This window comes from Rhinatrema bivittatum, chromosome 1, assembly GCF_901001135.1.
Source record: "Rhinatrema bivittatum chromosome 1, aRhiBiv1.1, whole genome shotgun sequence".
Lineage (NCBI taxonomy): Eukaryota > Metazoa > Chordata > Amphibia > Gymnophiona > Rhinatrematidae > Rhinatrema > Rhinatrema bivittatum.
In genome coordinates, this window is record NC_042615.1 from 19,623,136 (window position 1) to 19,649,318 (window position 26,183).

General features: G+C 43.1%; 1 protein-coding gene across 5 annotated transcripts in view; it reads left to right on the forward strand.

Annotated features, from left to right (window-relative positions):
• LARP1B (La ribonucleoprotein domain family member 1B) overlaps positions 1-26,183 on the forward strand; it is a 579,846-nt gene that overhangs the window by 155,355 nt on the left and 398,308 nt on the right. For all 5 annotated transcript variants that reach the window (XM_029591442.1, XM_029591526.1, XM_029591271.1 and 2 more), the window contains one exon: positions 10,546-10,720. In XM_029591442.1, coding sequence (XP_029447302.1) covers positions 10,546-10,720 — 175 coding nt within the window. The remainder of the gene's footprint in view (positions 1-10,545; positions 10,721-26,183) is intronic.

The window sequence follows — 26,183 nt, forward strand, 5'->3', positions numbered from 1 at the left end:
CGGTCCTACAATATGGAACACTATGCCCATTGAACCTATGCCAAGAACTCTGCCCGAAAAAAATGTAAGCAAACCTAAAGACCTGGCTATTCAAGCAAGGCCTATACATGAGCTGCCCCCTTCTCGCAAAGCCCCCATTTCATTCCCTCTGCCCCACCCCATCCCTTGGTTCTACTCCTGCAGCACCAGTCACCAATCAAACCATACACCCATTTACACAACATTCCTCTATGCTATTTCCCCTAGACTGTAAATTTTGTCACCATATCTCTTGGACTGTAAATACTAGTTACACTGTATAACTATATATGCCTTGATTTTATTGACAAACTGGCACCCCTCACTGTTCTATATTACTTGATGTTAAAGTGTGAATTTTATACCCCTATCTATTGGTCGATATTGCTAGTTTTTAAGCTGTTGATACCCTGATTTTCTTGACAAGTTGTCACCCCTGACTGCGCCGATTTGCTATTTTTGAAACTGTTCATAATCCAGTTCATAGTGCTTAATCCAGTTTATAGTTCTATGTAAAGCCTGTTTGCTACTTTTAGTTCCATGTAAACCAATATGATGTTCCCCTACGAATGTCTGTTTACAAAAATGTTCAAATAAATAAATGTAATCTACTTTGTTTTCAAGTTAACAGAGCAGAGCACCATTGGAAGTATAAAACTCCAGTGTCTAATCTAGAGCCAGCTTGCATTTAACTGCAATGCCAAATGATTAACCCAAGTAAATTTAATTAAGCCAATATTTGAAATATGTTGTATTTGTAAAGATTGTACATTGAGAGATTTTTAATCTGGAAAGAGCGACTCATAAATATTCTCTCTCCACATTGTGGAGTTGCTTTCCCTCTGAAGATCCGGAATCTTGTCTTAAGATGGCGGGCAGAAGATCAGCTCTTCCTCTGGCAGGCAATGACAGCTTAAGATGGTTTCAGGGAAACCCAGAATTCTCACAGAAAACACTGCAAGAAATGCAGGCAAGAGCGGGGTGAACTTGCCTGACCAGGCCTTTAGGCAGGCAGAAAGTAGAGTAATGTATAGCATTGTTCCTATTACATAGATTTGTATTTGTTTCCTGTTACTTAGATTTGTATCTGAGATCTTTATCTGTACAAGGTTTAGATATTTTATTGCAAAACTCTCCACTCCCTACCCCCGCCTCAATAGACAGAAACCTGCTTCCTTGTCATTCTAAAAAAATTCCAAGATGGGGAGAAAATAATCACTCAACAAAGATGGCCGCGTGAGGCTTGAGACACCCAGAAGATGCTGTCTTGAAACTGAACTGCAACATGATTTTAGTTTCCTTAACTGAATGCAATTAATAAGTAGCAATTATCAACTTGATGGGCTGCCTGCAAGAAAGTCATTGACTTTAAGGACTTTTCCTTTACCGGTAGTGGCATTGGGCCTAAGGAAGCACAAGCTGCCACCATCTTGTGCCCTGTGGAGAAAATGGAGCCATCAAAGGAAACTGTAGAGTCCTGAGTTGGAACATGGAAGCCACAGCTGACTCATTTGGTTCCGGTACTTGAAAACCTGCATAGCCGCTGTTATGTTGGCAGACTTAAAATGTGATGACACCTTAAATCAATAAAAGGCCAGGAGGAAGTGGGAAGCAACCAAGGGATGATCAGGCAAGCTACAAAAAGAAGTTTAAAAAAAGCCTAGACAGGCCAGTGGAGAATCAGGCTGATGAAGTGGAAGATATTGAAAACCGTACTAGAAGATGTAACCTGCGCATGTAGGGATTACCAGAAACCGATAAGTATTCCAATTACATTGAAACAGCACAATCTATCTGTGAAACTGTTTTAAGGCTAGAGGTTTGATTTTTATTTATTTATTTAAAAACTTTTCTATACCGTTGCTAAGTAGATACCATCGCAACGGTTTACATGTAGGCACATATTTAATGAGGGGAAAAGCGTACTATAGTACATTCTAACAGGTGCCATTAAAGGTTCGGTTACAATATATCATTAGACATAGACATTTCGCGAAATAGTTCATGACCAGTTGTACCAAGGTACTTACATGGGTAGTTTTATCACACATAGTATTATAGTTATGTTTGTTGTGGTGTAGAGTTCATAGACTAATCTATTGTAAAGTTCTACTTACTGTGTGTCTGTGCCTTTCTGTTTTTTTCCTGAGTAATTTCTCTCTATTCTTTTGTCTCTTTGTAAAATGCTTGTTTAAAAAGCCATGTTTTTAAACTTTCTTGAATGTCTTTAGATTACTTTGTAGTCTGATCTCTGGAGGCATTGTGTTCCAGATGATGGGTCCTGCTAGTGATAGGGCTCTCTCTCTCACTTGGGCAGTCTTGCTGTTTTAACTGATGGAATGGTTAGGAGTGCTTTATTTTGCTGATCGGAGGGATCCTGTGCGCGGTGTGTACCCATAATGCTTTGTTTAGCCAATCTGATTTCTCATCATAAATTAGTTTGTGGATATACATAGGGTTTTGTATTTAATTCTGTGTTCAATTGGTAGCCATGTAACTCTGCTAGAGTTTCAGTATATGGTCCGCCTTCTTTTTCCCAGTTAGTATTCTAGCTGCTGTGTTCTGTAGTATTTGCAGTGGTCCTTAGTGTTCGTATTTGGTAGTCCAGCATAAGGGCATGGCAAGTAGTCTGTGCTGGAGAAATTAGTGCCTGCAGTATCGTTCGGAAGTCATTTTGAGTTAGTAGTGGTTTAAGTTTTCTGAGTACCATGAGCTTTGCCTAACCTTCCTTTATTTTAGTGATATGTGTTGTTTCAGATTGATTTCCAGGGTCTATAATTATTCCCAGGTTACGTACTTTTCCAGTTAGTTTCAATTTTCTGGTTTTCTTTGCGAGTTATTGAGGTTTGACTGATTTCCAAGTTTTTCGTTCTAAGTATAGAAATTCTGTTTTATCAATATTAATTACAAGTTCCAGTTGTGTCAGTAAGTTGTTTTATAATGCTTAGATACATGTTGGCTAGGTTTAATGTTTCATCTAAAAGTGTCCGTCTATGGGTTAGAATTAGTTGGTGTCGTCGGCGTAAATGTAGTGGATAATTCCTAGTCCTGCAAGTAGGTGGCATAATGGCAGCATGTATATGTTAAAAAGGGTCGCTGATAGTGCTGATCCCTGTGGAACTCCTGTTTTGAGATTAATTTTTCTGATACTGTGTTGTTGATCTGAACCTTGGAAAAACCCTGTTTTTTTAGATATGAACTGAACCATTTTAATATTTGGCCGTGTAATCCGATTTCTTCCAGTCTATTTAGTAGTATTTTATGGTTTACTGTGTCAAAGGCTGCCGATAGGTCAAGCATTAGTAGAATATAGTGTTTACCACTATCAAAGCCTCTCAGGATGTTATCTGTTAGAGAGAGGAGAAGAGTCTCAGTGCTGTAGTGTTTTCGAAAACCGTGTTGAGATGGGTACAGTATGTTATTGTTATCCAGGTGTTCAGCTAGCTGTTTCTGTACTGTTTTTTCGATTAGTTTAGCTATTAAAGGAAGATTTGATACTGGTCTGTAGTTGTTTAGGATAAGGGGATCACTGTTTTTTTTAATGATTGTTAAAACAAGATAAAATTGCGCAGTCACATAGCTTATTGGGTGCCCCTATTAAAGACAAGCCATGTGACATGGCATGTTTCCATCGCTAATCAACTAAAGAGGACATAATGTAGAAAGTCCAGTCTCTGGGATCTATACAGTGGAAGGGGAATGCCATTGAGATATATCAGCCATGGATGCTCTTAGGATGGCTGATGTCCTGTGTAAATTGTCTTTTTCCTTTTGGACTGGCCATCACAATTAATGGAACAACTTCAAGAGTGCACTCCTTGGCGGCAACTTGCAAAATATTTTAAAAAATAAGTACTAAAGTAAAGCACGGACCCTCAAAAAGTAAACTGACTGCATCAGAGAGTTGGCAAGAGTAGCAGAGACTGCCAAAACTGAGTAATTCACAGTTTGACTATTCCACCACCTGAACCTAATGTTTATGACATTTTTTTTTTTTGTTTTTGATCACATAAGCTGGGAACTAGTTCTTCATGTATCCCAATGGGCAAGTAGTGTGGAGTGTTTCTCAGATCACTTGTGCTCTGAGAAGGGTTAATCTTGTTTGATTTTACTTTTTACTTTTAAACTTGGACCCATTGCATATGGGTAATCAGGTTGAAAGTTTGAATATGATATTGATTGGGGAGGGGCATCTTGAGGGGGCATCATTCCTTACAAGAGAGAGAGGTAGGGAAAGGTACATTTTTGTTTGTGGGTCGGAGGGGAGAAATTTTTTGATTGTTTCAGAAATTCATAGCCTGTACATGCTGGATGAGTTGACCAAAAGATATTAAAGATGGTTGTTTTACTCAGGGGTAGATTTAAAAAAAAAGAGCGTTCGCGTACTTGTTGTTGGCGCACCAGGCGCAAACAAAAGTACGCTGGAATTTTAGAAGATACGCGTGTAATCTTAATAAAATCCTGGATCAGGCGCGCGCAGTCTGCCTGATTTTGGGCAGCCGGTCGTGCCGAGCCGCGCAGCCTGAGCGGACTCGGAGGGAACTTTCCTTCGCCCTCCCTCACCTTCCCTCACCTTCCCCTCCGTGTCCCCTACCTAACCCAGGCCCCCCCGTCCCTTATCTAACCCCCCCCCCGTTTATCCATGGATTTACGCCCCTGGAATTGCCCCGGGCCAAAACCACGCCCTCCGGGCCCCCCCGTCGTTCGGCCCTGCCCCCGACACGCCCTGACACGCTCCCTTCCGAAAACACCCGGACCTACGCGGTGTCCCGGGGCTCTGCGTGCGCCGGCGGCCTATGGAAAATAGGCGCGCCCGGTGCGCAAGGCCCTGCTCGCGTAATCCGGGTGGATTTACGCGAGCAAGGCTTTTAAATCCGCCCGTAAGTTTTTAATATTTGGTTTAAAATGATTTCCCTAATGTAAAGGTGTAAATTCCCCAATGAAACGCCAGCTTTTATTGAAGGAAGCAAAATATTTGGGAGAAGTCTCTGGTTTTGTTTTGGAAATCTACTTGGAGAAGATGACAGGTTGATGATTAAGCAAATTTTTTCCTTTTTTTTTTTCTTCCCTTTCTTCCAGTTTAAATTCATTCTAGCTCGTGGAGGTGTGGGGTATCCTGGCCTGCTACAGGCTTTTCATGTTATGAAATGAAAAAGGAATAGAAGAAGGAACATTTTTATTTTGAAAATGAAGAATGGGAACACTGTTCTCTTGTTAATCTATATGCTCCTAGTGTTATCAGTGTGATCGTTTTCCTGATTTGCGGTGCCAACTTGGTGATTTTTTTGGGAGGGTTATGTGATCATTGGAAGAGATTTGAATCTCACTATCTCCCCTAGTATAGATAACTCTATAAGTAGTAATATAGAAATGGGCTCTCAAAAATGGAAATTACAATCTTTTATATGTTCCCTCTGGAGACTTTACAATCCCTCTGTCAGATTATACGTTTTATTCGGCACTTCAGGATATATACTCGCAAATTGATTTTTTCCTGGTTACCAACTCTTGTGAGGCTGGTCTTGTTTCTACTAGTATAGTCTGACCATACCCCTATTGAATGTCTTTTCATTTTGTCAAAATGGAGTATGGGGAAACCCTATTTGTCTGGTTGGCCACGGCCTGCCTTGTCTTTGTGGTGGGAATTGGGGAAACAAGCAGAAAGGCGTGGCATTAACATCATCATCCAGTAGCGAAGGAGCATACAACTTCAGCTATGTGGCAGAATTCTGGTGCACCAAAGCCGCACACCTAAGGGATGTGCCCCTTATCTCTGTTTTCTGATGAGACAACATGAGCAGGAAAAGAAAGGGAAAGGTTTCAGTTCCCTTGATTATATCAACTCTGGTGAATGGTCCAATGGATTTTCATCTAGTTTGTTTAAATTCCTCTTTAAATGCCTCTGGTGATTCTTTAGATGCTTTGCTGAGTCCTGATTGTCATCTGCCTCCTAATTTATCCCAACATCCATTGTTAGGAGTGGGTGAGAACTGCTCCAGAGTTAGTTTGGTAACTTCGGGAGAAATACTGAGGTCCTTACCTCCTGGAGCACAAGATGACACTATTCCTCATCGGGACTTTCCCCTGGAGGCTCTTTAAATTATAAATGTTGGCACTTTTACTCACTTCTGTCCTTGGAAAAACATTTCTTGATCTCAGCTTATTATATGCCAGACTCTAGGAAGATTCTTAATCCTACAGAAGAATCATTAGATGTTTTGGTGCCAATTGATAGCTTAGATGTATCTTTGTTTTTGCAGACTTTTCAAGATACAATCACAACTAGAAGGATGCTTATTGTTACATTTGTACTCGACTGATAAAAATTCTATTGTTCAGCAATATTTTAAGTTTAAAAACAGTTATTTTTGTGGACAGAAGATTCAAATCTTCCCTGACATTTCCAGAGAAATTCAGGAGAGAAGGACACTTTTAAAAAAATTTTTTCCTTAGGCTTAAACCTTGTGTTCTTGGTATTAGAACTTCCTTCTTCCTGAAGTTTCCTTGTAAGTGTAAAGTTGTATATTGGATGAACAAGTTTGTCTTTGCTGACCCCTTCCATTTGGAAACACTGATAAAGTGCAGGATAGTTAAGTATTATTGGTTAGGTAGTATCACTTGAGCATCCAGTCAGAGCTTCTATGTTTTGAATACTTTTTCTTGCAATATCCCTCTCAATTTCTTCTATATATGAGGATTTGTGATTTTTGTTTTCCTTAGATTTGTGCCTATTAGTCTTGAATGTGTTGAATCTTTCTTGGATTTTTGATTGCATATATATATATATATATATATATATATGTATATATATATATATATATATGTAATAAAATATATAATTGAAAAAAAATGGAGTACAGCATTTTTGGAGATTGAATAACTATTGAGTATTAAAAATATATGTGAATAGTTGCACTCAGTGATATAGAAGTATTTTCAATTTAATGATTAGTTTGATGATTCTGCACACACGTTGTTAGATTGTCTCAAAATAGTTCTCAAGGAGCAGCTGATCTCATGGGAAGTGGTTAAAAAAGATAGTTAATATCACTAATTCTATTAAACAGCTTGAACAACTGCATAAGGCAAAAGGTAATACCAAAATTCTTAGGTGACTAGAAACTGAGAGAGGGAAATTAGCTACATTTAACACTGAGGAAATCCAAGTACAAACTGGACATTACTAAACCTATTTTGAATTTGGAAATATAGCCAGTAGAGACTTTTGGCATGAAAGTTGAAAATTTCAGTAAACTTTAACCAAATAAGATTAAAAAATGAGGAGGGGGTTTCCTCGTATGATAATTATTCAATTGGGGGAGCGATATATAGAATTTTATGGCATCTTTTTATTAAAAAAAAAAATAAAAATTAGCAACCACCTAGTTCACACATCCACCTAGCAAAGTTGTTTTATTCTTTATTATTTAGACCCACATTTGCCTGTCTCAATGACCTTGGCAGGGATTACAGTAATTCCCGAAACAGAGAAAGGTAGGTACATTATATAGTTCATATAAGCCTATCAGTTTGGGGCCAAGATCTTGACGACCTGCTTGGGTTATGTGATCACAGATTTAATTCTTAAGGATTACTTAGGTTTCATCCTAGAAAGACAAGCGGCTGATAGAAAAACTTTGAAATCTGGTATGCATGAGAAGGAACTCTCCCTTCTATCTTGCTTGTGACAGATGCAGAAAAGACCTTTGATCATATGCATTGGGCCTTTATGAAGTGTTACAAAAATGAGGCTCGGACTTAATTTTATGACATAGTTAAAGGACTATACACTCAGCCAGAGGCTTGGATTAAAATCAGTGGTCGTTCCTTATTACCTCTTCTATTTGCTATTGTAATGAAACTCTTGGGTGATATAGATGAGATCACTGTGGGAACCCCCATGTTTAATTTTTCACTGTTTGTAGATTCTTTACTCTGACAAAACCTTTTTTCACATTTCCTATATTAATGAGGGAGCTGTTGGTTTTTGGGAAAATTTTGGGATCTAAGGTAAATATAAGGAAGCCTGAAATTTTGAATTATCTATCTTGAGGGGTAGGTCACTAGTTTGAAAGCACAGTTTCCTTTTAGATGGGTGTGGAAGTGTATAAGGTACTTAGGTGTACAAATTGGAGCAGATTGGACTAATCTTGTTAAATTTAATTTTAGAAACCTAAGATTGATGGCAGAAAAGTACCATTCAGTCTGCCCAGTAAACTTCCCGTTGCAGTATCTGCTGCGCTGTGCAGATTTACCCCCATGTATCGGTCAGAGTAATGATGTGGAGACTTGGATGCATTTTGCCATGTCTTTAGTGGGCAAAATTGCAGCAGTCAAAATGTCATATTAACCAAAGTATTCCTATAGTATTTCAAGCTATTCCTATTGCCTTTCCTCATAAAATGCTAAAGCTGTTGCAACAATGGGTATTTAGTTTCATTTAGAAACTTAGACCAAAGAGGACTTGCTGTACCTAATTTTTAGCACTATTATATTGCTGCCTAGCTGAGGGTCCTTTGTGATTGATCTTTTCCCAGAATACTCAAACAATGGGGGCTAGTGGAACAAGAAACTCTAGGGAATGTCCCATTGAATAGTAGTTGCCATAATCGCTTAGAATACCTAAAGTGAATAACTCATTTGTGGGTTTAACCATTAAGCTGTGTGATGCTTATAAGGCCGTACTATCTGGATGTTGGTTATTAGCCCCAATTGCTTTTAATAAGGCCTTTCCTCTTGGGAACAGGAATTCTATTTGATGAACTGGGCAAGACAAGATGTTGCACATGAGGGGCAACTATTTCAGAACAAATTGTTGGTCAGTTTTGAAAGTCCTGCCATGCAATTTGGTCTCCTGGAAAAAGATAAATCTGGCTATTTACAAATAAAACACATTTACTGAATAAGAGAATCCAACAGGAGGTGTCTAGAGCACTATCTCCATTTGAGAGCCTTTGCTCTAAATTTTCTACATCCAAAGGGCTTATTTCTATCTCCCTCACTGAGCAATAAAGGGGTAGATTTTTAAAGTTATGAGTGGGTGTAGATTTGTTCGCGCAACCCGGCGCGAACAAATTTACGCCCGATTTTATAACATGCGTGCGCTTCTGCGGCATGTTATAAAATCCAGGGTTGGCGCGCGCAGGGGGGTGCACAATTGTGCAACCTGCATGCGCCGAGCCGAGCAGCCTGCCTCCGTTCCCTCCGAGGCCGCTCTGAAATCGGAGCGGCCTCGGAGGGAACTTTTTTCCGGCCCTCCCCACCTTCCCCTCCCTTCCCCTACCTAACCCACCCCCCAGCCCTAACTAAATGCCCCCCCCCCACCTTTGTTCAGAAAGTTACGCCTGCCCGAGGCAGGTATAACTTGCACGCTCCAGCTGGCTGCTGGCGCGCCATTCCCTGGCCTGGGGGCTGGTTCGGAGGCCTCGGCCACGCCCCCAGAACGCCCTCGGGCCGGCACCATGCCCACGGCTCCGCTCCCGGAACGCCCCCGAATGCCGCACCGCCCCCCAAGCAAAGTACCGGGACTTAAGCGTGTCCCGGGGCTTTGCACGCGCCGGTGGCCTATGCAACATAGGTGCGCCGGCGCGCAAGTCCCCTGCGTGCATAAATCCGGCTGGATTTACGCGCCCAGGGCTTTTAAAATCTGCCCCAAAATGAGACATTTGTTGGAATGGGAAAGGGATTTATGATGTGAATTGGAGGAGGCAGAATGAGACTTTTTTTGGTCTGCCAAGAGCTCTATTTCTGCATTAAATCATTGAAAATAGCTAGAAAACACCTTCGGTGGTATCTTAAACCAATAAACTGCACAAGATCTTTCCCTCTGTCAGTGATTTTTAGTGACAAAATTATCTGTGAAACTGGCTCCTTTTTCCATATTTGATGGACATGTGTCCATGTTCAGTCCTTTTTAGCTATGATAGCTTTAATAGTGCAAGTGTTGAATATTCAACCTACCAAAGCTCCACAAATTTTCTTTCTCTTTTTATTAATGAAATTCCTCTAAAGCAGACAATTGTTGGGTCACATTGTTTTCACAACTAGATGTGAGATAACTGCATCTTAAAGGAGGGTTTCTTTACCTACTTTATTAAGTCTACACAAACATAGTTAGAACGTATTTTATATTGGGAAAGTAAGTACATTATGTAAAGATGCATAATAGTAATACGTAGTTGCTCTGTGTTAGGGATTGGTTTTTGTTCTGGAGGGTTATGTTCTGGTGTTTTGGGGTGATGGTATAGTGGTTTATATGAACCATATGTATGTCTGAATATTTTGCTGCTGAACATTGTACATGCACAGTTTTGAGAGTTCTAATATGCTGGTTCTATAACATTTGAATTAAAAAAACAAAAACAAAACCCCAAACCCAAAAACATTCCAAGATTGCATTGTGTTTTGTATAAGCCAACTGGAGAGATGAATGTTTACTAAGGTCAAACAAATGTAGTTAGCATTTTTTATAACCTTGTAATAGTTACAATTTGTGCTTAAATCATGAAAGATTTCATATGCTTACAGTGTCAAAACATCATAAATCAGCAACCGAAAAAGCTGCAGAGCAGAAAGGAAAGGAAGGATGAGAAGGTGGAGAGAAAAGACAGCAGTGAAAGCAAGGAGAACAGAGAGCTCCAACCAAGTGCAGGAGAGTACGGCAGTGAGGATGAGGCACAGTCGTCCATTCAGAAGAAAAAAGGTCAGTCTTTCAAAGAGCTCTTCGATTTTCTAGCAAAGCTTTGCAAATGCATCTCTTCCTAGGACAAGCAGGATGATAGTCCTCACAGATGGGTGACATTGGATGGAGCCCGGCACAGAAAACTTTTGTCAAAGTTTCTAGAAGCTTTGACTGGCCCGCTGAGCATGCCCAGCATACCATTATCTGCTCGTCCACGTGAGGTGCCCCTTCAGTCTCTTTTCCGCGGTGCATTTGCCTTACGGTTTTGGAACTCAGCTTGCTTCTTCCTGGGTTTTTCTCTGTCCAAACACCAGTTCCCCCTTCTCCAGACAATGTCCCCTCCTCGGCACGGTTGGTTAATTTTTATACCTTCTCTGTGGTCGATTCCCGGTGCGTCCTCCTCTGTGGCTTGCTGGCCATCGATCGCTCGCTGGATGTTTTTTCTTTCATGGTGTCCGGTTTTCGCCACTGCCTCCAGTGCCCACGGACCATATTCATCATGGATCCACATGAGGTTTGTATCCTCTGCCTGGGGGCATCAAACTATGTTCGAGGGTATCAGCAGTGTGACCAGATGACCCCCAATCTTGATAAAATGGAGAAACGTTTCAGCTCCAATAGTCTGCTCCATCCACGCCTGCGTCGGAATCAATGCCCTGGGGTCGAGGGGAGCCGCTTGACACGCTTTCCCTTTCCGCTCCTCTGGCGACCATTGTCTAAGGACTGTGGATACTGTGACTGCTCTTCCACTTTCAAGGGCCTCTGGATCCTCAACTTCCTCAGCGTCGAGGAAAGACTGGGTCGAGCATTGTGGGAGATCCCAGAAACACACATTGGTCGCCATGGTTGCATGGCACTAGCGGCTGCCAGGCCGCCACTGACGCGACCCTATGGCAAGGAGGCCCCCCCTCTGACAGGCCTGGGAGTCCTGGGCGTTCCGCACTGGTGCTGGGCTCCGTGCCTTCTCGGAGCTCCAAGTAAGTGCCCGTGATGCCTCGTCTCCCTCCATCAGTCCTGTCTTCACAGGACTTCCAGGAGGAATTGGACCGCACGGTACAGTGTGTGGTGCTCCGAGCCCTACGGAGCATTGAACTGCTCCTACCATGGCCCCCATACCAGTGCTGGAGCCCGCGCCATCCATCTTGGTGCCCCTGCTTGAACATCTGGATGTCCTGCTTGGCGTACTCCCTATGCAACTGGTGCCCGAGGGACCCTTGGCTCTCCAGCAGCCACCGATGCCCCCGTCAGGTATGATTCCCATTATTGGGTCCTCAGAGAAGGCATATAGGCACCAACCGCCGCCGAGGCCTTCGTTTCCCGAGCCCTTGCCTAGGCCATCTAGCCTCTCGAGACCCTCTGTGCCCCCGCTTCCACCAGGGCCGTCGGCTCCATCGGTGCCTTCGGTTCCCTTGATGCCCTTGATGCCTAGGTCCGGGGATTGGTACAGACCTCACTCAAGTAGGCCGCACGGGGGACCTCAGCGAGGAAGAGGGTCCCTATGATCCGTGGGTAGATGACTCTTCGGAGTCTTCCTCAAGGTTTCCGATAATCCTCTCTCGGAGCCTTTGCCTCTGAAGGAAAGGCGTCTGTCTCCCCTGGATGACCTCTCCTTCATGAGCTTTCTATGGACCATGGCTGAGACTATCCCATTCCCGCTTCTCATGGAGGAGGATTTGTGGCATAAGATGTTAGAGGTCCTCCAATTTGTCAGTGCCTCAAAGGAGATAGTGGCTGTTCCCATCCATGATATTTTTCAGGACTTCCTTCTTCGGATGTGGGAAAACCCAATATCCATCATCACAATAAATAGGAAGGCGGATGCCACCTATTTGGTGCAACAGGCCTTGGGCTTCGAGAGGTGCCACCTCTCCCACCAATCTATGATAGTGGAGTCTGCTCTCAAACGGTCCAAATGCTCCTACAGCCATGCCTTTGCCCCTCTGGGACGAGAGCATAAGGAAGGTTTTTCAGGGTGCCATACTCTTGGCCCAAATAGCCTCTTGCCAATCGTACATGACTCGGTACAATCAGAACCTATGGAAGCAGGTCCAAGAACTTGCGGAACGTCTCCAGCAGCAGCTGCAGGAGTCGCTGTCTATCACACAACAAGGTCTCGAAGCGGGAAAACACGAGGAGAGATCCACCTATGATGTGTTCGAGACCACTGCCAGGGTGGGCATTGATGCCCATAGGATGCCCTGGCTCTGTGCTTCTGACCTAAGGCCAGAGGTCCAGGAGAAGTTGGCTGACCTCCCCTGTACAGGAGAGAATCTTTTTGGAGACAAGTTTGGGGATGCTGTAGCCCAGTTGAAGGATCACCATGAAACCCTTCAACAGTGCTTCAGACCTGCCGTCCTCCTCATGGAAACCTCCCCGACCCAGTTCTAGGAGGCCTTTCTATAGGCAGCAGAAATATCACCCTGCCTCCCAGTCTCGCTTGCCTTGTACTGCTTCCAGGGGCCACTCCTAGGCCCCAGATGGCCCCCCAACAGGCCCCGGCTACGGGGTTTTGACTGGAGGCCAGGGAGCATGAGTCAGTACATTGTACCCCTGCCATCCAATCCCCCAGTGGGGGGTGGGGGTAGACTTCCCTGCTTTGCCCATCGTTGGTCGATCATCACCCCAGAGTGATGGGTCCTCACTATTGTTCGTCAGGGGTATCTGCTATACTTCAGAGAAATACCGGAGGACTCCCCCTCCCCCATGTCCATCGTGGGGCTTGTCCGCCCAACAGGACATACTTCTTGCAGCACTCTGTCTTCCTACAGGTGGAAGCAGTAGAACCCGTTCCTACTCACCACCATGGTATTTTCTGATACCCAAGAGAACTGAGGGCTTGCACCCCATTTTCGATCTCGGGGCATTGAACAAATTCCTCAGAAGGGAAAAGTTCAAATGGTTTCTTTGGGTACTCTAATCCCCCTGCTTAAAAAGGGGGACTGACTCTTCTCCTTTGACCTCAAGGATGCCTACACTCACATGGCTATCTTTCCTAGAGTCATAAAGTATCTGCATTTTGTGGTGGCAAAGGCTCACTATCAGTACAGAGTCCTGCCATTTGGTTTGGCCTCAGCCTCTCTCATCTTCATCAAATGCCTGGCAGTGGTGGCAGTGCACGTCTTCCCTTACCTAGACAACTGGCTGATCAAAAGCAACTCCCAAGCAGGAGCGCTGGATGCTTTGGCCCTGACCATGCGGGCGCTGCAGTCTCTGGGATTTATCAACTACCTGAAGTCCCACCCTCTACCCATCTCCCCAGCTGGACTTCATAGGAGCCAGACAGGACACGGCTCAGGCAAAAGTTTTTTTGCCCCACGATAGAGCTCTTTCCCTATCCTCGCTGGCATCTTTGCGCAATAGTCAGAGCCGTGAGTGCTCGCCTACTGCTTCACTTGCTGGGCCACATGGCAGCTGCTCTTTGTTACCCCATTAGCTTGTTTCTGCATGCACAAAGCACAATGGATGTTGGGGTCTCAATGGCAGCAGGCATCCCAGGACCTCATGGCCTGTATCTCGATCACGTAACCTCTGAGGGGGGTCTCTATCCTGGTGGGCGAACCTCTCCAATCTGGAGCAGGGGATTCCCTTCCAGGCTGCACCGCCTCAAATAGAGCTTACCACCGATGCTTCTCCCCAGGGCTAGGGGCCCATGTGGACAACCTCCAACCAGAGGGTCCATGGCCCACTCAAGAAGCTCTGTGTCAGATAAACTTCTTGGAGCTTCGGGCAATTTCTTACGCACTTTGGGCATTCCCGAGACCATTTGCCCCGCAAGGTGATCCTGATCTGAACGGACAGTCCGGTTGCAATGTGGTACATCAAGAAGCAAGGAGGCACGGGATCATTCCTCCTCTGCCAGGAGGCTGTGCAAATCTGGTCCTGGGCTCTGTTGCAAGGCATCTCCCTGCGAGGAACATACCTGCCCGGGACACTGAATGTGCTGGCACTCGTCTAAGCCACTCCTTTCAACCGCAAAAGTGATCATTGGACCCGAAAGTGGCAGCCCAGATCTTCCGCCTGTGGGGAACTCCGGATGTGGACCTGTTTGCCTCCCCGTTCAACTACAAGGTGAGCAGTTTTTTTTCTCTCTATTCAGGATGGACAGCCGTAAACCCACTAATGCCTTCATCCTTCAATGGGGCACGATTCTTCTGTATGCGTACTCTCCTCTTCTGCTTCTCCTGAAAACTCTCCTGAAGTTTCAGCAGGACCAGGAGACCATGATCCTAGTAGCGCCTCACTGGCCCAGGCAGATTTGGTTTCCTCTTCTTCAGGACCTGTCTATCAGGGATCCCATCAGCCTGGGACTGCGCCTGATCTGATAACAAAGAATCAGGGCACCCTGCACCATCTGAACTTCCGGGCATTAGCCTTGATGGCCTGGATGCTGAGTGCCTAATCCTTCAGCCCCTGGCTCTCTCAGAAAGCATCACCCAGGTGCTGGTAGCTTCCAGGAAGCCTTGCACTAGGAAGTCTTGCAAATTGAAGTGGAAGAGGTTCTCAATGTGGTGTGCAGGGCATTGATTAGATCATAAGAATATGCCATACTGGGTCAGACCAAGGGTCCATCAAGCCCAGCATCCTGTTTCCAACAGTGGCCAATCCAGTCCATAAGAACCTGGCAAATACCTAAAAACAAAGTCTATTCCATGTTACCATTGCTAGTAATAAGAACATAAGAACTTGCCATGCTGGGTCAGACCAGCATCCTGTTTCCAACAGAGGCCAAAACCAGGCCACAAGAACCTGGCAATTACCCAAACACTAAGAAGATCCCATGCTACTGATGCAATTAATAGCAGTGGCTATTCCTTAAGTAAAATTGATTAATAGCCATTAATGGACTTCTCCAAGAACTTATCCAAACCTTTTTTGAACCCAGCTACACTAACTGCACTAAGCACATCCTCTGGCAACAAATTCCAGAGCTCTATTGTGCGTTGAGTGAAAAAGAATTTTCTCTGATTAGTCTTAAATGTGGTACTTGCTAATTTCATGGAATGCCCCCTAGTCCTTCTATTATTCGAAAGTGAAAATAACCGAGTCACATCTACTCATTCAAGACCTCTCATGATCTTAAAGACCTCTATCATATCCCCCCTCAGCCGTCTCTTCTCCAAGCTGAACAGCCCTAACCCCTTCAGCCTTTCCTCATAGGGAAGCTGTTCCATCCCCTTTATCATTTCGGTTGCCCTTCTCTGTACCTTCTCCATTGCAACTATATCTTATTTGAGATGCGGCGACCAGAATTGTACACAGTATTCAAGGTATGGTCTCACCATGGAGCGATATAGAGGCATTATGACATTTTCCGTTCTATTAACCATTCCCTTCTTAATAATTCCTAACATTCTATTTACTTTTTTGACTGCTGCAGCACACTGAGCCGACGATTTTAAAGTATTATCCACTATGATGCCTAGATCTTTTTCCTGGGTGGTAGCTCCTAATATGGAACCTAACATCATGTAACTACAGCAATGGTTATTTTTCTCTATATGCAACACCTTGCACTTGTCCACATTAAATTTCATCTGCCATTTGGATGCCCAATCTTTAAGTCTTGCAAGGTCCTCCTGTAATGTATCACAGTCTGCTTGTGATTTAACTACTCTGAATAATTTTGTATCATCCGCAAATTTGATATCCTCACTCATCGTATTCCTTTCCAGATCATTTATATATATATATTGAAAAGCACCGGTCCAAGTACAGATCCTTGAGGCACTCCACTGTTTACCCTTTTCCTCTGAGAAAATTGACCATTTAATCCTACTCTCTGTAGGATTCAAGGTGCGGTCTCACCATGGAGCGATACAGATGTATTATGACATTTTCCGTTTTATTCACCATTCCGTTTTATTCACCATTCTGTTTTATTCACCATTCCCGACCCCGCAACACTCCTCCCCCTACAAAACAGCACTACACAGCTACAGATTTTCAACCCAAAAACACAAACGAGACTTCTACGCTAAAAAAATCCATGATTATAGATTCAACCCCAAAATGCTTTTCTCCTACGTCTCAAGTCTCACCACCCACCATACCAGACTCTGATGCAGCATCCAAATGTGAAGAACTGGCCAACTACTTCCAGAGTAAAATCTCCAACCTCCTTTCGAGATTTCCCCCCTCTACCACCTGTCCCCCCCCGCCCCATCCATCTTACCCACACCATCCCAACCCGCAATGGGTGCCCTCGAGTTTACTTCCTCCAAAGAAGTCGTAAACATCCTTAGAAAACTTAAACCTGCCTCTCACCCCAATGACGCCATCCCCTCTAAAGCCCTTCTAGACATCCCTAACGCTATAGCTAGGGCTATAGCAGATATCATCAACTGCTCTCTCGCCCATGGGATTGTCCCAGACACACTCAAGCATGCGGTAGTCAAACCCCTCCTAAAGAAACCCTCCCTAGACCCAAAAGACCCATCCAACTTCCGACCAATCTCGAACCTCCCACTTATTGCCAAGCTAATGGAGCAAGTTGTTAATTCACAACTCATGGACTACCTTGAAAATCATGCAATCCTCCATGTCTCACAATTCGGTTTCCGGAAACATTTCAACACTGAATCGCTTCTCCTCTCCCTATCTGATCACCTACTCAGAGGTATGGACCAAGGCCACAGCTACCTCCTCGACCTCCTTGATATTTCGGCAGCGTTCGATACCATCAGCCATCATCACCTCCTGGCCCGTCTGCAAAGTATTGGCATCTCAGGCCTAGCCCTTGCCTGGTTCAAATCCTACCTCTTGAATAGAAAGTTCTCTGTTAAAATAGGTAACACCATATCCGCCCTACATCCCCTACTACAGGAGTCCCGCAAGGCTCATCACTCTCTTCCACCCTCTTTAACGTCTACCTCACCCCACTCTGCCATCTCCTCTCTGATCTTAAACTCAAGTTCTATCTCTATACTGATGATGTCCAGATCCTCATTCTTATCCACAACTCCATCTCTGACGCCCTAGAACACTGGGAAAAATGCCTCGCAGCTATCAACTCTCTGCTCACCAATCTCCACCTTGCTCTCAATACGAACAAAACCGAACTCCTACTTATCTCCTCCCACTCCTTCCCCTCCCCCCCTGTCTAACGACCCCAAGCTTAACCTTCTTACAGCGCAACCTTTCGTAAAGGACCTTGGAGTTCTTGACCACCAATTAAGCATGAAGAATTATGTTAATTCCATTCTTAAAGCAGGTTTTTTCAAACTCAACGTACTTAAAAAAATCAGACCACTACTATACACCCAAGACTTCCGCACAGTGATCCAAGCCACCATCTCCTCCAAACTGGACCACTGTAACACTCTCCTCCTAGGGCTCTCCCACTCCTCGATAAAACCACTACAAATGTAACAAAATGCCACAGCAAGACTCATCGCAAATACCCGTAAACATGAACACATACCCTCCCATCCTCAGAGACCTACACTGGCTCCCCATACTCTCCCGCATTCACTACTAAACTCTGACCATAGTACATAAATCTATTCACGTCCACAATTCCAAATGGCTTGACATTCCTTTCGATGCTCCCCAGTCTACCTGCCCTACCAGAACCGCCAACAAAGGCACCCTACTTGTACCCTCATTGAAAATAGCCCATCTCTCCTCGACACGTGACCGTGCCCTCTCAATTGCTGGCCCCGCCCTCTGGAACTCCCTGCCCCCAAACCTGCGCCTTCAACCATGTGTGGTCAAATTTAAAAAGAAGTTAAAAACTTGGTTATTTAAACGAGCCTATCCAGAATAGATCTTCCCCCAACTTGTTACCCTACATGCCACTACATGGTGATTATACATTCCTTATGTTAAGGATCTTGTTGTTTTGTTAACCTATATTTTCCTCGCTGCACTCTGTTCCCCCCTCTCCCAGTTTCATTTCCCTGTTAACATGTATTTTCCAGGCTAATAGTTCAAATGTAAACCGGTATGATATCCCCTACTAATACCGGTATATAAGTGTTTCTACATAAATTAATAAATAAATAAATTCCCTTTCTAATAATTCCCAACATTCTGTTTGCTTTTTTGACTGCCACAGCACACTGAACCAATGATTTCAATGTGTTATCCACTATGATGCCTAGATCTCTTTCTTGGGTGGTAGCTCCTAATATGGAACCTAACATTGTGTAACTATAGCATGGGTTATTTTTCCTGTATGCATCACTTTGCACATAGCCACATTAAATTTCATCTGCCATTTCAATGCCCAATTTTCCAGTCTTGCAAGGTCTTCCTGCAATTTATCACAATCTGCTTGTGATTTAACTACTCTGAACAATTTTGTATCATCTTCAGATTTGATTACCTCACTCATCGTATTTCTTTCCACATCATTTATAAATATATTGAAAAGTACGGGTCCCAATACAGATCCTGAGGCACTCCACTGCCCACTCACTTCCACTGAGAAAATTGTCCATTTAATCCTACTCTGTTTCCTGTCTTTTAGCCAGTTTGTAATCCACAAAAGGACATCGCTACCTATCCCATGACTTTTTACTTTTCCTAGAAGCCTCTCATGAAGAACTTTGTCAAATGCCTTCTAAAAATCCAAATATACTACATCTACCAGTTCACCTTTATCTACATGTTTATTAACTCCTTCAAAAAAAGTGAAACAGATTTGTTAGGCAAGACTTGCCTTGGGTAAAGCCATGCTGACTTTGTTCTATTAAACCATGCCTTTCTATATGTTCTGTGATTTTTTTATATTTAGAACACTTTCCACTATTTTTCCTGGCACTGAAGTCAGGCTAACTGGTCTGTAGTTCCCCGGATCGCTCCTGGAGCCCTTTTTAAATATTGGGGTTACATTAGCCACCCTTCAGTCTTGAGGTACAATGGATGATTTTAATGATAGGTTACACATTTTTACTAATAGGTCTGAAATTTCATTTTTTAGTTCCTTCAGAACTCTGGGGTGTATACGATCTGGTCCAGGTGATTTACTACTCTTCAGTTTGTCAATCAGGCCTACCACATCTTCTAGGTTCACCGTGATTTGGTTCAGTACATCTGAATCATTACCCATGTAAACCTTTTCCGGTACTGGTACCTCCCCAACATCCTCTTCAGTAAACACCGAAGCAAAGAAATAATTTAATCTTTCTGCGATGGCCTTATCTTCTCTAAGTGCCCCTTTAACCCCTCGATCATCTAATGGTCCATCTGACTCCCTCACAGGCTTTCTGCTTTGGATATATTGAAAAAAGTTTTTACTGTGAGTTTTTGCCTCTACGGCCAACTTCTTTTCATATTCTCTCTTAGCCTGTCTTATACATCTTACATTTAACTTGCCAACGCTTATGCATTATTCTATTTTCTTCTGTTGGATCCTTCTTCCAATTTTTGAATGAAGGTCTTTTGGCTAAAATAGTCTTTCACTTCCCCTTTTAACCATGCCGGTAATCATTTTGCCTTCTTTCCACCTTTCCTAATGTGTGGAATACATTCTAGGATGGTATTTTTTAACAATGACCACGCTTCTTGCACACTTTTTACCTTTATAGCTGCTCCTTTCAGTTTTTTTTTCTAACTATTTTTCTCATTTTATCAAAGTTTCCCTTTTGAAAGTTTAGCACTAGAGCTGTGGATTTGCTTACTTGTCCCCCTTCCAATCATTAATTCAAATTTGATCATATTATGATCGCTATTGCCAAGCGGCCCCAGCACCATTACCTCTCTCACCAAATCCTGTGCTCCACTGAGAATTAGATTTAAAATGTCTCCCTCTCTTGTCAGTTCCTAAACCAATTGCTCCATAAAACCTTCATTTATCCCATCCAGGAACTTTATCTCTCTAGCATGTCCCGATGATACATTTACCCAGTCAATATTGGGGTAATTGAAATCTTGTCCAACCAAAAGTGCTGACAAACCAGATCAAGTCCCAATCGAAAAAATTTCAAATACAAATTTTATGAAAATAATTGTGTTGTTTTTATTGCGGCAACTTCACTGACTTAAATTACAAACATCTTTTTGCAGAAGTCCCCCTACACGGTCCCGTGTTTCGCCAGAGGCTGCATCGGGAGGGACCAAAGTTTTCACAAAACAATCTAAAAATAAAATATATAAACGATCAGGACAAAAATGGACTTAATATCAACCCAACAAGAGGAACACGTATCACATTGAACAGGTTACCATACCTGGATGCGGAAACTTATAACATAGCAGGTAGTGCATTAGACCTCAATTCACACAGGTATTTATACCAAAAAGAGTTAGGCGCGAAACTCAGTGAAACGATCGCGATGCTCCAGGGAGCCAATCACCGGCTCTCCTGACCCTGAAGCGCCAATAGCAGTCAAGCGAACAGGTGTCATTTAAACATCAAAGATGTTCAAGTGAACAGCTGCCATTCAACTTCTCGATTCAAACCCTTAGGTGTTACAGTTCCTTTCGCCCCATCCTGGACCTCAAGAGTGTCATTCGTCATCTACGGATAATTAATTTCTGCAAGGAAACTCTATGCTCCATCATAATGCCTTTACTACCTGGACCTCTCTGAGGCATATCTTCATATTCCAATCCAAGGCCGCCAGCGTTTCCTAAGCTTTGCGGTACTGGTCTGCCATTATCAGTTCCAGGCGTTGCCCTTCGGCCTGGCCACCGCTCCCAGAACATTTTCCAAAATTATGGTGTTCGTGGCGGTGGCACTGAGGAAAGAAGGGATCCTGGTGGACCCTTACTTGGAGGACTGGCTGATCTGGGTGAAGTCGTTGGAAGAGAGCCTCCAGGTGATCAGGGTGATGTCCCTGCTTCAAGAGCTTGGTTGGATCGTGAACACGGACAAAAGAAGTCTCAAGCCCTCCCAGTCCTTAGAGTATCTGGGAGTCTGGTTAGACACCAAACAGGACATAGTCATCCTCCCACCCTCGAGGATAAGGAAGCTGATGAGCCAAGTGTGTCGGTTGATGAGCACAACCCGATAAATGAGTATTTACCGCTAAAATTCATGTTCATGAGATTGAAAAAGGGACTGTGTTTACTACATTGTCAGTACATTGACTTTCATCTTAAATGTAATTATTGGGAGCTTTCATCAGTGAAAAATACAGTGTAAGGATTATTAAGCAAAAAATTACTAAAATTTACAAAAAATATTTACAAAGTAAAATGGACCTGAAACCATAAGAGAGTCTGGTAAAATACCTCGACCCTATGAATAGTGGTCCTACAAAAATTATATAGTCTCCTATAGTATGATGGCTGGACTAAAAAATATTAAAGAGAAACCAGACACAGTAGTAGTTTGTTATATGGTCTATATATTGGTGCCTGGAGTACATTGGATGTATAAGAGCCGTTGAATGTGATTGACATTGTTAAAAAATACCATTCTGGAAGCATAGTCCAGATGTATTCCACACATTAAGAAAGGTAGAAGGAAGGCAAAACGATTACCGGCATGGTTAAAAGATGAGGTGAAAGAGGCTATTTTAGCCAAAATGATTTTCATTAAAAAATTGGAAGAAGGATCCAACAGAAGGAAATAGGATAAAGCATAAGCATTGACATGAGAATTTGAAAAGAGAAAATTTGAAAATAGAGAATTTGAAAAGAGAGAGAGAATTTGAAAAGAAGTTGGCTATAGAGGCAAAAACTCACAGTAAAAACTTTAAAATATATCTGAAGCAGAAAGCCTTGAGGGAGTCAGTTGGATCGTTAGATGATCGAGGGGTTAAAGAGGCACTTAGAGAAGATAAGGCCATCGCGGAAAGATTAAATGATTTCTTTGCTTTGGTGTTTACTGAAGAAGATGTTGGGTAGATACCCGTTCCGGAGAAGGTTTTCATGGGTAATGATTCAGATGGACTGAATCAAAGCACGGTGAACCGAGAAGATGTGGGAGACCTGAAAGTCAAACTGAAGAGTAGTAAATCACCTGGATGAGATGGTATACACCCCAGGGTTCTGAAGGAACTCAAAAATGAAATTTCAGATCTATTAGTAAAAATTAGTAACTTATCATTAAAATCATCCATTGTACCTGAAGATTGGAGGGTTGCTAATATAACCTTAATATTTAAAAAGGGCTCCAGAGGCGATCTGGGAAACTACAGACCAGTTAGCCTGACTTCAGTGCCAGGAAAAATAGTGGAAAGTGTTCTAAAGATCAAAATCACAGAACATATAGAAAGGCATGGTTTAATGGAAGAAAGCATGGCTTTACCCAAGGCAAGTCTTGCCTCACAAATCTTTACTTTTTTGAAGGGGTTAATAAACATGTAGATAAAGGTGAACCGGTAGATGTAGTGTATTTGGATTTTCAGAAGGCATTTGACAAAGTTCCTCATGAGAGGCTTCTAAGAAAATTAAAAAGTCATGGGATAGGTGGTGGTGATCTTTCGTGGATTGCAAACTGGCTAAAAGACAGGAAACAGAGAGTAGGATTAAATGGACAATTTTCTCAGTGGAGGGGGGTGGGCAGTGTAGTGCCTCAGGGATCATTACTAGGACCCGTGCTTTTCAATATAATTATAAATGATCTGGAAAGGAATACGACGAGTGAGGTAATTACATTTGCAGTTGATAAAATTATTCAGAGTAGTTAAATCACAAGCAGATTGTGATAAATTGTAGGAAGACCTTGTGAGACTGGAAAATTGGGCATCGAAATGGCAGATGAAATTTAATGTGGATAAGTGCAAGGTGATGCATACATGGAAAAATAACCCATGCTATTGTTACACGATGTTAGGTTCCATATTAGGAGCTACCACCCAGGAAAGAGATCTAGGATAATACATTGAAATTGTTTGCTCAGTGTGCTGCGGCAGTCAAAAAAGTAAACAATGTTAGAAATTATTAGGCAGGGAATGGTGAATAAAATGGAAAATTTCATAATGCCTCTGTATTGCTCCATGGTGAGACCGCACCTTGAATACTGTGTACAGTTTTGGTCACCGCATCTCAAAAAAAGATATAGTTGCAATGAGGAAGGTACAGAGATGGGCAACCAAAATGATAAAGGGGATGGAACAGCTCCCCAATGAGGAAAGACTAAAGAGGTTAGGGCTGTTCAGCTTGGAGAAGAGATGGCTGAGGAGGGATATGATAGAGGTCTACAAATCATGAAAGGACTTGAATGGGTAAATGTGAATCGGTTATGTACTCTTTCGGATAATAGAAGGAGTAGGGGGCACTCCATGAAGTTAGCATGTAGCACATTTAAAACTAATCTTAGAATTTTTTCACTCAATGCACAATTAAACTCTGGAATTTGTTGCCAGGAGATGTGGTTAGTGCAGTTAGTGTAGCTGGGTTTAAAAATGTTTGGATAAGTTCTTGGTGGAGAAGTCCATTACCTGCTATTAATCAAGTTGACTTAGAAGCCACTGATATTACTAGCATCAGCAGCATGGGATATACTTAGTTTTTGGGTACTTGCCAGGTACTTGTAGCCTGGATTTCCACTGTTGGATACAGGATGCTGGGCTTGATGGACCCTTGGTCTGACCCAGTATGTCAATTTCTTATGTTCTTAGTTACGGTTATCCGTTTTTAATCAAGCTTTTTTTTTTTTTTTTTAAGTTGTAATCAAATTTTAATCAAGTTTTTTAATTTGTCCACAATGGCTTTTGAAGAGAATACTGAATGGCTGAGGTCACTGTAGGGGTATATCTAAAGTGATATCCACTTTGAAACCTGACTCCATCTCCATCTGCTAGCAGGGGAGCACATAACCTATTGATCCCGAGTCCATCTGTCTACACTAAGAAAAACAAAATTATCAGGTAAGTAATCTCTCCATTTAATCCTACTCTTCTGTTTCCTTTCTTAAGCAGCTTGTAATCCACAAAAGGACATCTCCTCCTCCTATTCCATGACGTTTTAGTTGTCTTAGAAGCCTCTCATGAGGAGCTTTGTCAAATGCCTTCTGAAAATTCAAACAGACTACATCTCCTTTCTCTGACTCGTCTCTTTAGATCCTGAGCAGTCCACAGTTCGTAAGGCAATCAATATATATATTTGAGCTCTGACCGACGTGCCGCGAATGTGCGGAAGAGAGCAGCTCTGACCGACGTGCTGCGAATGCGCAGAAGAGAGCAGCTCTGACCGACATGCTGCGTATGCGCGGAAGAGAGCAGCTCTGACCGATGTGCCGCGCATGCGCGGACCAGAGAGCTATGACCGACGTGCCGCGAATGCACAGAAGTGAGCAGCTCTGACCGAAGTGCCGCTCATGCGCGGAAAAGAGATCTGTGACAGACGTGCCGTGAATACGCAGAAGACGTAGTATATAAAAGTGTACTGTAGACATCAACTCTAATTTTCTTCTTCGGCTCTTCCGTTACACTGTTCCAAACAAACATCTCGCCCATTTTAATGGGCTCAACAGCTTGGTAAATATATTGAAGACTGTGAATGATGCTTGGTCTCCTAGGTCTCTGAAGCTTTTGACACCATAACAAGAACTTTGGTGGCTACCATTAGGGTCCATAAACTGCCTTGGTTACATGCTAGTGGTCTGAGAGTCTTCCATAATGGACATGCAGATGTCATTTGCATGAGAGACAACTTTGTTTGGGGAGAAAGTCAAAGACTGTAGCACAGATTAAGGAGCATCGGACTACTATCCAATTACTGTTGATGGGAGGAGTCGATCAGCTTCCTGCTTCAAGGCACCAGTAATTCTCTTATAAATGAACATACTGCCTTGCAATGTTGCATCTCCCCTGCAATATTAGCATCCTTGACTTCGCCCCTGCCATGCAGTAGCAACGCTTCCTGGCTAGATGATTGCAAAGGGAAAGGCGTCAACCCCAACTCCATAGCAGCTGCAGGTGAAGTCTGGGTCTAATTTTGATGTGCCTCAAACTTCAACAACGCCTCTACCTAGTATGGGGGGGAGGTGCATTTCCTTTCTTTGAGTGGAAAAAGATCACGAAGGATCATGCGGTCTTGAAAATTGTGGAATGTGATTCTCTTTCTCTTGTCTGATCTCATTTAGTGCCTTTATATTCAATTCATATCCATCTCAGATGACTTATCTCAACTAGAGGTGGAATAATTTTATTAGGGTTAGTTCCTTGCCAGCAGTGGGACCAGGGATTCTATTCCTTTTAATCCCTTATTCCCAAGAAGACTGGAGCACTTGGCTTATTTCTGGATTGACGAAGACCAAACAAGCTGCTATTGCAGGAGAGAAGTTCAAGGATGAACTCCCTTTACTTGGTCCTTCTCTTCATGCATTCTAGAAGGGGACACATTACCGGAACAAAGTCCTTCCTTTTGGCCTATCTGCAGCCCAGAGATGTTCAAGGGCCTGGTGGTGGTGATGGCAGCATATCTGCCCCAGAGGAGAGTTTGTGTCTTCTACCTGGATGATTGGTTGGTTATGGATGCATCCTGGGAAAGAGTTATGGAGTCCTTGGAGAAAAACCATTTTACTCCTTCAGTCTCTAGTATTCTGATAAACTTTGCCAAGTCAGAACTCACCCCTTTCTGGAGGATT